The 13,650-nt window shown below is 43.6% G+C and overlaps 1 protein-coding gene across 5 annotated transcripts in view; it reads right to left on the bottom strand.

The window, feature by feature from the left end:
• PITPNM2 (phosphatidylinositol transfer protein membrane associated 2) overlaps window positions 1-13,650 on the bottom strand; it is a 107,857-nt gene that overhangs the window by 47,635 nt on the left and 46,572 nt on the right. For all 5 annotated transcript variants that reach the window (XM_017734776.1, XM_017734778.1, XM_017734777.1 and 2 more), the window contains exon 2: window positions 11,816-11,989. In XM_017734776.1, the coding sequence (XP_017590265.1) occupies window positions 11,816-11,893 (78 nt within the window). In that variant the 5' untranslated portion in view covers window positions 11,894-11,989. The remainder of the gene's footprint in view (window positions 1-11,815; window positions 11,990-13,650) is intronic.

The raw sequence follows: 13,650 nt of genomic DNA, 5'->3' as shown, positions 1-13,650 counted from the left end.
CTGAGCTACAGCCTGGAGAGGGCTTGTTACAAGGAATTTGTCTGTAAACAACAATTAAAAAACAACCATCCATTAGGTAAACATTTGGCTTGAAAAGTGTGTGGCAGGCCCTCTCCCAGGAATATCTGCTGGAGGTGCTGACGTGCAGGCACTTTAGAGTCAGTCTTGAAGGTTTCCACCCCAGAGAGAAGTAGAGACTTTATTCAGCAGATTACCTGGGTCATTGCTACTTGCTACTGACAAAGCATCTTCCCCCTCTATAAATATCTGAGGAATGGTCCCCAACAAAACCAAAGAGTAGCTAAAAGCCTTTATATGCAGGTTATCTAACCTGTAATCACAGCAAACCATGTTATATTGTATTACAAGAGGAAATCCAGTCATCCCTTTACAAGCCCCTCTCTCCTGCTGATGACACTCCATGTTCTGCACAGCCCCATCAATAGCTTTTCAGGACAGATGGTGACACAGATCCCTTCTAGCTAAAGTAATAGCATTAAATTACTCATAACAGGGAACCCAGAGAAGCAGATGCACCATGATTAGCAAGAATGCCAGTTACTTAAAGGCTTCTATTAAAATAAATCTCTTGGCACAGCAACATAGCATGGGACACAGCACATGACCTCAGCATAACAATCACAGATGAATAATTCCCATGAACGTCGCTTAACCACTGGGCCAGCCTAACCCCATTTATCATCTGCCCTTCTCCACAGCAGTCAAACAGCTGTAAACAAAGCCTTCCACAGGCAGGTTCATCAGTTCTCAGATCTTCCATCTCCTTTCCCAGTTACAAATGTCTCCCCACCAGAGCACATCTTGCAAAGCCTTAGTCCAGCAAACAACCTCTCCCAGGTGAACAGAAGCAGGTGACTCAATGCAATTTGTTGTTTTTCTAGTGGGACAGAGTTTCATAAAGGAATGATGGTTGATGGCAACAGAAACTTCCACAACCTGAAGAGTCTCAGCACAGCTGGAGGACCAGCATTCCCAGAACAGGAATGCATAATGCTGGATAAAACAGTTAGGATGCAGCTTATTGCATCAGCTGGAGAAATACACAAGTCAGGCTGTGTAAATTAAGATTGCCTCGTAATGTTTTGCTTTTGGGGAATTAGATGAAAAACAGCCCCATCAACCAACTCAGAAGAACACCAAGAAGAATATTAATCCTAAACCAGAGTCCTCCTGCTGTTCCTGCCCTGGAATCCGGCACAAGCTGCTCACAGGCTCAGGTCCACAAGCACAGAATCTCTGCAAAGCCGACAGCAGCATGGCAAACAGCTCAGCTGGTTTAGTTTCTCCTGAAGTTGTCGGGTTTTATTGTAACTACATTGAGCCCTGGAATGGTTCTGCAGAGAATAGTAAGGATGGGGTAGGCTGCACAGTGACAATGGGTGATCCGGGCATGTTTTAGCTTTCAAAAATAGATTATAGCTACCATCTCACCTTGTTTACCACTGATTATTGCCTATAGTACAACCTCTCAATCTAAATATGAGTGATTGTGATTACAAAAGGTTGGGATGCTTTAGCTTCCTGATGAAGTTCTTACTTTCTTTCAGCAGTGCAGTCACACAGTGCCACAGGACCCACGAGAGTTCTGATTTGAAACTACTCCAATTATGAAGACTGACAGCATCACGCTTGCAGACTATCATCCATGGGTAAGGAAGACACGAATCATTGTCTGGAAACAATAACCAGAAGATTTTTTTGGTGGTGTTTTTTTCCTCCAGCTCCCATTTGGAAATGGGGTATTTTGACAGTCTGGGCAAAACTCTTCTGGGAGAATGCATTAAAATAACACTGAACTCTCAGGATTTTTTTTAGCCCACTTAGACACAGATAGGGATATGAGAAGGTTCCAGCCGACTGATGGTTTCAGTTAACAAGGACAGCAAAGACATCTCTGTAACCACAGAACAAGAACAAGACAGCAAATATCCCCAGAGGACCCTGCTAACATACTTGTTCATATTGTTGTGGCAAGGGAGACTGAGAAAACATTCTCTGTGACCAATTACTATTTTTTAATTGTTTTGGATGCTAAGGCTACCACAAACACCAGTTAAGTCCCCAGAAACAGATCCTTCCTTTGGGAACCAGAGAAAGCGTGAAGTGCCTCACACAATCCATCAGACCACAAAAATGCCTGAAGCTGCTCAGCAAGATGACTCCTGCCATCACTGGAGAGATCGTAAGACCTGTTTTCACTAACCAGACTTGTTCTGTTCAGTTTTAGAAAGGCAGTAAAAAGGCGCCTAGGGTATAAACAAAATTTAGGCTGGGGGAGAGGAATAAACTCTTTGCTCTCAATCTCTTCCATATGCTCAGGGAAAAATAGTCCCAACTATCTCCAATTGGACATTATTTAGGCTGAGGGACATTTCACTCTTACAATTGATTTTCCAAGGTGGCATCTTCTTCACACCACCAAGAGCCTTCCTTGCTGTACTCCAGCACTGCCCACCAGCCGTCCTCACTCCCACCCCAGGCACCATACACTGAGGAGGTACCAGTGACACTGTGACTGGGACCTTGCACGTGGTAAACTTGAACAGAAAAGCTGGGAGAGGTTGTAAGGACAGCAGCCTGTTAGTCTCAGCCATGTAATTTGGTTTATTGTGGCAATATCAGCAGTCAAACACCACAAACAAACCAGCACAAAATATGACAGCACATTCCAGCCACAGGTCCAGAATTAAACAGCACCTAAAACCAGAAAGCCAATGAGGGACACACTAGGAAACACCAAAAAGTCCTGGAACTAACGCTTGGTTTATTCTTAACAGGTTTTGCCAGCACAGGATTGCTGCACACGGGTAACATGTCCAGTGAGGGTGTGCCTGCTCAGGGTGTACCCACTCTGCCTGTGCTGCGGAATGACTCAGCTCTGTGTTCTGTTAACCACTCCTTCACGAGCATTTGAGCTGACATCTAATTCATTACGAGCAATCTGCTTTCACCACCAGCAACCTTCTGCCTGCTGATGCAGATATCTGATAGACCAGGCCCCATTCATGGTCACTATTTACTGCAGGTAATCAAAACCTAGGTCTTGAGCTATGCAAACAAAATGCTGGGTTATCCTAAAAGTACAGTAGTTTCATACTTTCCACGTTGTTATTTTGTTTTCTTTTCAAAACGTGCACATCAAAGACCTGAAATGCTCGATTAAAATCATATCACCATAACCAGGGCAAAACCTGAGCAAACAGCTTTGTTCAGAATGAAAGAAGGGAGCGGAGCAGAGGAGATGGAACTATTCCATTCTTAGACAAACCAAGATGCAGAACTTCTCATCATACCAAAACCAACATAATTTTATCAGTGCACAACATGTTCTCAAAGCAAACAGGAAGTTACAGGAATTAAATTAAAAATAAAAATCACCCTTACTGTTATTTATGCAGGAGAGTGCTGAAGTATAACAGCACACACGACTTCTGGCTGTCAAAGGTTTTCATGCTCCAGTCAAAACAGCTGAGTTCTCTCACATTAAAGACGATGGAATCAACAAAAGAGCACCATTTTGAAGAAGGAAAAAGTAACTTGAAGGCACAGAGCTGCTGGCAGGGCTACAACCAGTACCCAGATCTCTGAATCCCCATTTCAGCATCCTAACCATCTTGTGACAGTGTTCTTTGCAGGGCTGGAGTAGGGATCTTTATCACAATACAGCAAAACAGTCCTCAAACAGGGAAGCTTCTCTACTCCTGCTTTGCAGGAGTTGAGCACAGTCTTAAGGGTTATATCGGAAAGACAATCTGAAAGACAGACAGGGGCTTACCTTTAACAATGGGATCCCTGCTATGACAGGGATGGTTTTAACAGAACTTTTGAGCCTGCATTTTGTAAGGTCTAATCAGAAACAATTACATCAAGTCAGGCTGGCAGTCCCTCAGCTACAAAACTGCTGGAGGACAGCAAGGGACAAGTTTTGCTCTTGTCCCTCAAAGCAAGGCTCACTCTGTCTCGTTGTGCACAGTTAAGTCAATGGGAAAACAAGTCCAACCATAACAGGATTCCCCACTCTCCTCATTACACTATTCCTGCCCTTCTGGAAGCTGTGGACACCACAGGACTGTGTTTTTGTTTACACCATGAGCACCACGTTATGCATGCAGGCAACTTTAAACTGCATCCTGTGTTTCCATGGCAATGGGACGGGCTGCATCAGCAATCCCCTGGATTTAATTTGGGCCATCCTCACTTGGGCTTCAGCTGCACAGCAATCCTTGCAGGGAACAGCAAACCAGTGATGTCACCAGTAACCATGGTGCCCACAGCTGAGTCTCCCCAGTGCCCTTTGTGCTCTAACATGCATCCTTCATGCGTGACAATTGCTTTAATCCAATTAATGCTGTTAAAAAAAAAAAAAAACACCACAACAAAAAACCATGTAGGGCCATGTCAATACTTACTTCGGGAAGGAAGGTTAGTTTGAGTCAACAAGATAACGATCAGAACATGAGGCTTTACAATAGCACTTTGAGCCTCATCGCTCCAAACACACAGGAATGACCTGAAACCCAGGGGAGAGGGGAAAGAAATCTGTTCCTCATCAACGGCTTCATTAATAAAGGCAAAAGAGCAGCAAACCCTTCTAGGTTTGCTCAATGGCTGGGCAATATGCAGTGCTTTGTTCCAGCCAGGCACTGCACTGTCCCCAAACACTGATGCCTCAACAGCTGAACGTGACTTCTGATAGTAACCATAAAGTAGTTACCATCTACCTTCCCAATCCAGCACTGATCAGCTGCAACTTCCAGGACCTTTTGGGTCCTTCCCAGCTCTGCAGAGAGATGCCACCTGATCACTCCTGCTCTGGCAGGGATTTTATGGGGGGAATCTTCCCTCAAGTTTACTAAGCAAGAATTGGGACTACCACACAGGCCTGTAACCACTCTCTACGCTGCTTCCAAGGAGACGTCAAGCACACAAGGAGATGTCACCCAAGAAGGGTCTTCGTGTGAGGGAGAGGCACATGGAGGGCTGCACCAGCCAAGCTGGGCGTGCAGGAGGCCCTGAGGAAGGGACCACTCTCACCCAGGCACACACACATTACCTGTGCTGCATCTGCAGCACCAGCACTCCTGGATGCTTCTCTTGTAATGGAACACATTTTTTATTTTTTTAAAAAGCCCTAAAAGCTGAAGGCAGCCTGGGCTGTCAGTGTCATGTCCCACGAGGCAGAGCAGAAACATGAGCAACATCACTTTGTACAAGCGTTGTAGGCACTGCATTATTTAGAATCAGGGCTAGATATTAATGAAGCTGCTTGTACAAAACCAGGATATTTTGGGGACAATCAATTGTGCAGGGTTATAAAAAATTTACAGCATTAAGAGAACCTTTCTCATGGCCACTCATTAATCACTTCGCCTTACAAAGATGCCCAGTCATACTCCTTTAGAGCCAGGGCTGGATGTGCCAGAGGCACATGAATTAGGGATCACTTTATTATGGAGATACCTCAAACTTGTTTACCCCACATGCCCCATCTTTCAAAATGTCTACTGCACTTCCAGCTCAGTATTTCATCTACTCTAAGTATTTCCTTGCGCATCTTTAAACTGATTTTTCACTGCATTAACTATTCCACAGACACTGTCTGTAAGAATTACTGTTCCTGGTTTAAAGGGAGGCAAAGCAAGTTGTCCATTACTATACTGTGAGTCAGAGACAAGATTTCAACTTGGGATGCTCTGGATCAATTCTAATCCTCTGACTACATCCCTTATACTTTAGGAACCCAATGCAGTTGTTTACTAACAATGGGCTATGTGCTAAAATACTGCAGGACTGGCTTAAAGAAATCCCCAGAGTCTTCCTGATACTTAATTCATTACTTGGCTTCAGGTATTTGAAAAAATGAGAACCTAATCCCGGTCAACATTTTAGTCCTTCTTTCATAAGAATATAAAAATACAGAAGGAAAATGATTTTTGACAGTCAGCAAGCTCAGTAGGATTGGCAGTGCTGCATCCTACATTAAAATCAGTGCAAATCTGAAGTTTAAAATTGTCTGTGTTATAACATTGTCTCAGCTTCATTCACCTTTGTTAAGAGAAAAAGAGCACATGTGAGCTGTCAAGGCAACAAGTTCACTACCATAAAATCAATCTTTTTTGGAATATCGTATGGAAACACAGACAATATAAGACAAAACAAGAAAAAAGTAGATGTAAAGGTGTTTGCTCCTTCTGTATGTTTTCCCAAAGTGATAAGCTGTATGGGTGTCACTGTCACCTGTGCAAATGAGACCTCAGGTCTGCTCCCACCAAACCTAACTGTACCACCCACCCTTGTCCTCAAAACTAAACATCTGCAAGTGCCTTACTTTCCTCCTCCAGAAGGATGAAAATCCTCATGATCACAAAGAAAAGGTTATGAAAACCAGAGGAAGAAGAGAGAATACAGGAGCCACAGGTTTTAAGGCTGCAGCACAGCAATCAGGGGAAAAGCTTCAAACCAGGTTTTGCTTTTAGACTTGTGAGCCTTCCAGGGTCTCTGGAGCCATCAGCAGCATCACCTGCTTTAAAATTGAAGCATGAATGTCTGTCTGTGCAGATGGCCAAGGCATCTGCATGTAGAACAAAAATAATCAGCCATCCAGTTCTTCACTGTCCAGCAATGAAGGGTTAGTTTGCCTTCCCCTACTCAATGAGTCCTTCACCATCTGCTGAGCCTGCTGGCAACTGCCAAGTGGAGCTGAGGGTTTAAGGGACACGACTTGTGCACCTGGGTATCACGACAGGGCCTCAAGAATTACCACCACCACCAAGTAGAGTTTTAAGTCTGTTCTCCAAGATGCTTCCTGAGAGCTACATGGAAATGAAGGGGAAAATAGGACAGTCCAGGTGCCTGGAAACTGAGATGATGGACAAACCATGATCCTCCGGAAAGGAGGAAAGTGACTCAGAATACTCCATCAGCAGTCAGAACAGGAGAGTACAGCACACTGCAGATGTTTGGAACACACTTTGATTTTTCAGGGAAGGCAATAAATGCAAAGCCCTGCAGGACTGTAGAGGAGAGGCTCATGTTAAAACATGAGGGAAGTCCTCAATTCCCTGGATCCTGCCTGAGTTCAGCAGTCAGTGTTGAGACTGTAGAGGAGAGGCTCATGTTAAAACATGAGGGAAGTCCTCAATTCCCTGGATCCTGCCTGAGGTCAGCAGGCAGTGTTGAGCAGATGGGTTATCATCCAGGAGGTGCCTCAAACAGGGCCAGAGGCCTTTCCCAGTCATGGACCCTCAAAGTGATGAACGACGAAGTATTAACGCTACTAACTGGGAAGGATGACGCTGCACCTTAAAATAAGTCCCATCCTCAAAAGGTAATCACTAGGTCCAGCAGAAGAATATTTTTAAAGCAACTATTTTTGGAGGAAGGTCACAAATACCCAGAGAAATCTGTGTGGACAAAATGAGGACCAGAGTTATTTACAACAGACAAGAAAGCTGAGCACACTGATATAAAAATAAGTTTTAATAACAAGAGGAATTCTCTTGTCTTATGAAAGGGTCAGAAGGGCAGCAGTCTCTCGGAATCTCATGGCATATGGAAGCACTGTAATGAACATTATTAAGATGATAAAAGGACTGACCTTTGGCTAATAACATCCTGACAAATGCATTCAGGGCTCGTATTCCAAGCTTTTATGAAACAGAGACTTTACACTAATGTGTGCATAGTTTCTGGGGTGAGGAGGAGGTGTACAGAAAGGAAGGCTCCCTGAACACGCAAGGAAAGGATGCCAGTGTTCCAGGAAAGGATTGCTGTTGAGACAAAAATATGCAGGACTCAGGAGGGGAAGAATTAAGAGACCCTTTAATAACATCTCTCTAATGTGTAACACAGATCCCTTTGTGCCCAACAGGATTCACCTCGCAGAGACTGAAATAGCACACACGCACTGGATGTGATGTGCAGGCTCTGAGAAGACATCCAGGACAGAGTCCTTGGCTCAAAACTTCTGCAGGAAAAAACAAGTTCCTACAGATGGTTACAGTTGTTCCCCCCATAAACAGTTTGTGCTTCATGGAACTCATTCCAGTGCCCATCTCCAGTTCCTCTCTGCTTACTTTAGGGCAGGAGCCTGCAGCTTCCCCAGATCAAACCACAGCTCTCCCACTTCCATGGACAGCTATCGAGTTCATTGAGAAATCTCTCACCCTTGGAAGCAGGGCTGGCTTTTAAATGTGCACACAGATTTCAGGAAAACGTTACATGAATAGAGGTACAAAGAATGATTTCACTGGTTTGAAATATTTTGCCTGTTTTATGCACCAGAACAAAACCAGGTCACAGCAGGAAGGAAGATCACTGCTTCTCAGCTCAGATATAAAAATGAGTATGTTTTAATTTGGATGTCAAAAGACACAAAAACTCAGCAATGATGCAAAAAGGCCTTGTGCTTTTGGAAAAGCTAAACCCAACTTCCCTGGAGCAAGCGCTCCCAACCTGGAGAGGCTGACAACGCTGTGTGAGAGGTTTCCCATGGAAGGATATTGAAAGTCTGAAATTTAATAGAGAAAAACAATTCAGTTCAGATCTGCTAGGCTTCAAGCAAGTCGAGGGTACATTAAGTCCTTGCTGTAATGTAAAATTAACTTATTTAGGGAAGAATTTAAGTGCTACTTAAAGTACTGAAACCACTGACTGTAGATAATATTTCAGAAGCCAGCAGAAAGCAACTTAAGAGACATTTTGCTCTCTCACCTCAAATTCAAAAAAAAAAAATAAAAAAAATTAAAAAGCAAAGCAGCAGGCCACTCATCTCAGTTTTCACAGCTTTATACACCAGCCTGGAGAACTTGTAGTTATAAGAGGAATTACAGAGCAACACGGGCATGCACACAATGATTTATTGCACATCTCACCTGCCCAGTGGCGCAGAGAACCAAGAGAGATGTGGATTATATACTGCACAATTTTAATTCTCCCATCCAGTAAACACAGCAAATATGAGAACAGCCTGTTCCCATTTAATGGAAGGATCCTTTGCTACTTGGGCATGATGCTGCTTACATCAAATCTGGTGGAAATTTTTGTTAAGACTTCTAAGAAGAAGGGGTTGTTTTCTCATGAAAACAGATGATTGACCCTTCCACTGCAAAGCAAAAATCTGCATGAAAAAGCCTTTGAAAGTGATGACAGTACTACAGCTTGAGCCTGAACATCCCTCTCCACATGGCTTTGAAGCACCACTTCTACCACAAGGGCTCAGGGGAGAAGGGCCTTTTGGAAAACTTCCATTTGGACAATGCTGAAATCTAGGAAAATTTATACCCAGGCAAAAAAATAGGCAGCTTTGTACCAACTGGTTTGGAATTTAACAGGAATTTTCACTCATGAGCTTGAAGGTAAACGAGTGATCAACTTCCAACATGTGCTTGAGGCTCCCTAAAACCCTTGAGGAACGATCATGACATCTCCTTTTCCACTGCTGGAGAAGTGCTTCTCACAGGACTTGGCTGCCTGGTGCCTCCAGCAATAACACCACCATTCTGTACATGACAAATGTCTTAGAAATTAACCTTTTGCTTTTAAAAATCGCTTCTCTTCCCAGGAACTACTTCAAAACATTCTGTTCCATATTTCAGCCACAAATTTCTCAGAAATGCCTCTTCACTGCTGCTTTACACAGATATCTCAGCTTGTACCCATAAGGGGGCTCAACACACAGAACTTACTTTTCCTGTGGCCTCTTCAGGCGTTTCAGAGGAAAAATAAAAGGACAGACATGAAGCACTTTCTCATTCTCTGAAAAGGATGGAAGTCACGCTCCCCACTGCTCCTTCCCCAGTGCCTGTCTCAAAGACAAAACCTCCACTTTTAAGTCAAACTGAAGAAAAAGAACATTTGATATCCTGGTCTAGGAAAAGCTCACATTGAAGCCAGCAGGATTTTGGAATCTTTCCACCAACTTCAGGAACAATTGAAGCAAATCGCTACCAAACTATGAACTCTACCCTAAGTGGTCTTTCTTGTTTTATTATTGTTTTTTGTTATTTTCAAACTTGAGCTGAAACTAGTATTCTCAAGGAAAAGCACAGCTAACTTTTCCTCTTGCACTACTTGGACAAGTAACACAGCGAAGTCCCTTGCTTGTCATGCACTCCTCCAGCTCCCCCAGACCCTGGGCTCCATGCAGCATTTCCAGCTTAGCCCCCTGCTCCAGGAGAGTGGAGGGAGATCAGAAACCTGACTTGACACCTGATCTGAGAGGAAACCTTACTCTGCTGCCTGTCAATGCAGTAGAAAATTAAAGCAGGGCTGGATGGCAATTGGGAGATGCAATTTCTCAAGCAGTTTCTTGTGCTGGTGAACTTCCCCTTGCATGAAAACCTAATAGCTTCTCAGGTCCTTTTGATGTTAAGATACAGCCAAAATCCCTGTCAAGTAACAAAGCAGAACCCAGTGTTCTGCATTAAGGAAATAAAAATCAGCAATTTAACTTCTGAGATCAAAAAGCAAATCCTCCTCCCTGACCAAGTCCTCCAGAATTCCCAGAGGCCCCACAGACACTCCTCCATTAAGGATTCATCCTCTGTTGAATCAGGTGGGCTCCTCCTTCCTAATCAGATCACTCTCCCCTATGCTCTGCTGCTCACTGACAAGCTCTGCACAGATAATACTCTGCTGCCATCCACCAGCTCTTCATGCAAAGCAGCTGAGACAAATTAGGAAGACAAAGTTGTTAACAATATAATTGTACCAATATTCAAAGCAGCTACAGCATCAGTAAAAGGTATAGAAAAAATGAAGGCACCTAAGAAAAATGTTTACCTGTTTATGCCAAGATTTAGGTTAAACACACATTTGTGTCAGAAAAAGGAATTTGAGCGTTATTACTGGAAAATACACACCATCCATTCTATTAACAGTCAAGCCCAAGTGCACGAATCCTTAAGGAACACGGCTGGGTGGTCAGGCAAGAAATGGGGGAGTTGTCCTTTTGCTTTGGGGGGTTTGCTTTTTCCCCTTAATTTACTCTAGGTTTTAAGCCAAAGCAGGTTTTTCTAGCATCGCTTCATCCTGCTTCAGAAAGCAAAGTTCTCCTGCAAGCTCAGTATGAGATGTGTGTTTTGCTGGATGAGCAAAATTACATTTTATTTAAAGCATGGGACAATGAAATAACACTTCAGATTCATTTCCTTTTATAACTGCTCCTGGTTGGATTTCAAACACTGGGAGAATATGGGCACAGAGGATTTCAGTTACAAAACCCCAACATTTTAATTAACTGCTTTACTGCAGACAGGGAATTCCACAAAAATTCCCATCAGTATTCAGAAGCCTATTAAAAATAATCTACATTTTATGCCTAAACTGATTAGTATCTGTTCCACCAGATATATTACATTTAATTTTTTCCCTCCCTTAATTCCAAGTTACACCTTTGGTTTACCCTCTCTAATTTATATTCAACTGTTGCTTCCCAAGAAAAGAACAGAATTTAGTTTGCAACTGGAATTGGCATGACCAGCAACCACAGCCGACCTGGGAAGCAGTGGCTGTTTATGCCCTACAGCTTGATCCCTTCCAGTAGGTACCCACACAGGTGGGCTGAGTGTTTCCACAGGAATAAGTTGCTGTTTCCCCAGGTAGGTCAAACAGAGGTTCTCCAATTTAAGGAGAAGAGGAAGCCGGTCAGAAATTGAAATCTGTGTTACTTTCCCTGCTTCTCCTTTATAAGCAAACAGCAAAACCCAAATTTAAAACACCCAATCCTGCAGCAATTCTCCCCCACCCCACCCAGAGCCCCCCAGGGCCCTGCAGGGACCAGAATGTTCCTGACCTGTATCATGTAGAGCTGGGCGATGCGATATTCTTCCACGCTCATTGGAAGAGGAATACGATATTCCTTTATGAGCATTTTGGATACAAAAATCTCTTCTCTGCTCAAAAACACAATCCAAAAGCTTTTAGTAAAGGCTCCTTAAATAATGGCAAGGAAATGCATCGAGGATCCCTGAAACAGAGAGAAAGGGGGGGAGGGGGAAAAGAGAGAAGTGGTTATTTTCCATTCTTATGGCAGAACTTCCTATTTAGAAAAAATAAAAAAAACCAACAGACAAACATTAATTTTTGTAATAGCTATAAGCCTAATAGCAGAGAGAAGAATCCCTGGAGTGCTACCAGACCTTTGGTATCAAACTGAACAGAATCCTTCCCAAGAATTTTGAGTTGCTTCAGGCGATACCATCAAAGCTTTTACCCTCGTGACCTTTGCCACTGTATCAATCAGACTTTCATATGCAACAGCATCTCCACGGAAGGGATGTGACAAAAGCTCCAAATGAATAGGCTCCAAATGTATCTGCTGCTGCCCACAATAAAGTCTCTCTCCAGTGTCAGCAACACACCAGAGATGCATCCACTCAAAGGCATCAGGTTTTATCCTCTCAAAAGCATTTAGCAACAAGAAAAGGCAATAATTAGACTTCCTCAGCCCTCAGTAACAAGATGATGAAGAAAGATCTTTGGATTCTAAGAATATAGACAGTAGAAATGTACTTTTCTTCCCTGCTTTATTCTGAATTATTTTCTTGGTAGGACCCCTTCTCTTGCACCTCCAAAGCAGTCTGCTGGCAAGATCCTCCTGTCACTTCTGTCAATGTCAGGCTCATTTTTACACTCCCACTGTATGAGAATACAGTCAAAGATCAAACTGCAACAGAGAAAAATCCCATCCTACCCCACCTCAAGGCACTGTAACAGAATTACTGGTTAAGAATTCAGGGAATATAGCATTTGCTACACCACAGGTCAAAGCAGGAACTCTTCAAATATCTTTAATAACCTCTATGGACTGTGGATAAAGACAATAACTTTATGTAAGGAAGGGGGAAATAAAAGGATGAATGGTGATGAAAAGAGGACACAAGAAGCAAAGTCTGTTATCAGCCCAAGTCAGCTGTGGCAGGATCTGGTGACGGCTCTCACAGCACACAAACCATTCACTTGGTTCCTTCTTGTCACCAAAATCCACCTTTCCTGCTGTGCCTGCTTATTGGATGTCTTCAGAGAGAGCTGCTGGAGCCAAACCAGCCCCAAACCCTGTGACTGGTGAAAACAACCAACAGAATAAACCCAACCAATTTATCTTGTGGATTAAACCATGATGCGGGAACCAGGAAACCGCACCACTATCAACAGCCCTTAGTGCCAGTTGGTGTTTGCACAACACTTCACCAAACTTTTACAAGGTTTAGAGAGGTTCAAACACATGCCCATGGTCACAGAGCAACCAGGGACAACATTCAGTATTTATAGCCCAGGTTTACTGTGACATCTCTGCCAGAGCTGCCCCAGTGCCGAGCATACACGGGGACACTGCCCAGGGGACACTGCCCAGGGCTCCCTGGCCCTGGCACACCCAGCCCCGTGCCATGGTGCCCCCAGCTCGCCTCCCTGTGACTGCCACATTTCTAATCCAGCACTAAAGCAAATCCACCCCGGACCAACTCTTCTGGAATAGTGATCTGTCTGGTGCTGCATCATCTAAACAATTTATTTCCAAATTCAATTCTCTGCTGCATTTTATTGCTGTCAGAGCAATCTGTGTGCGTGGAGGGGAGGATAAAAAAGGCTCAACTATGGCAAAGCCTACAGAGAATAATTCGTGGAAAA

Source organism: Corvus brachyrhynchos, unplaced genomic scaffold (genome assembly GCF_000691975.1).
Source record: "Corvus brachyrhynchos isolate BGI_N302 unplaced genomic scaffold, ASM69197v1 scaffold114, whole genome shotgun sequence".
In the NCBI taxonomy this organism is placed as follows: Eukaryota; Metazoa; Chordata; class Aves; order Passeriformes; family Corvidae; genus Corvus; species Corvus brachyrhynchos.
This window is presented reverse-complemented; position numbering and strand designations above follow the sequence as displayed.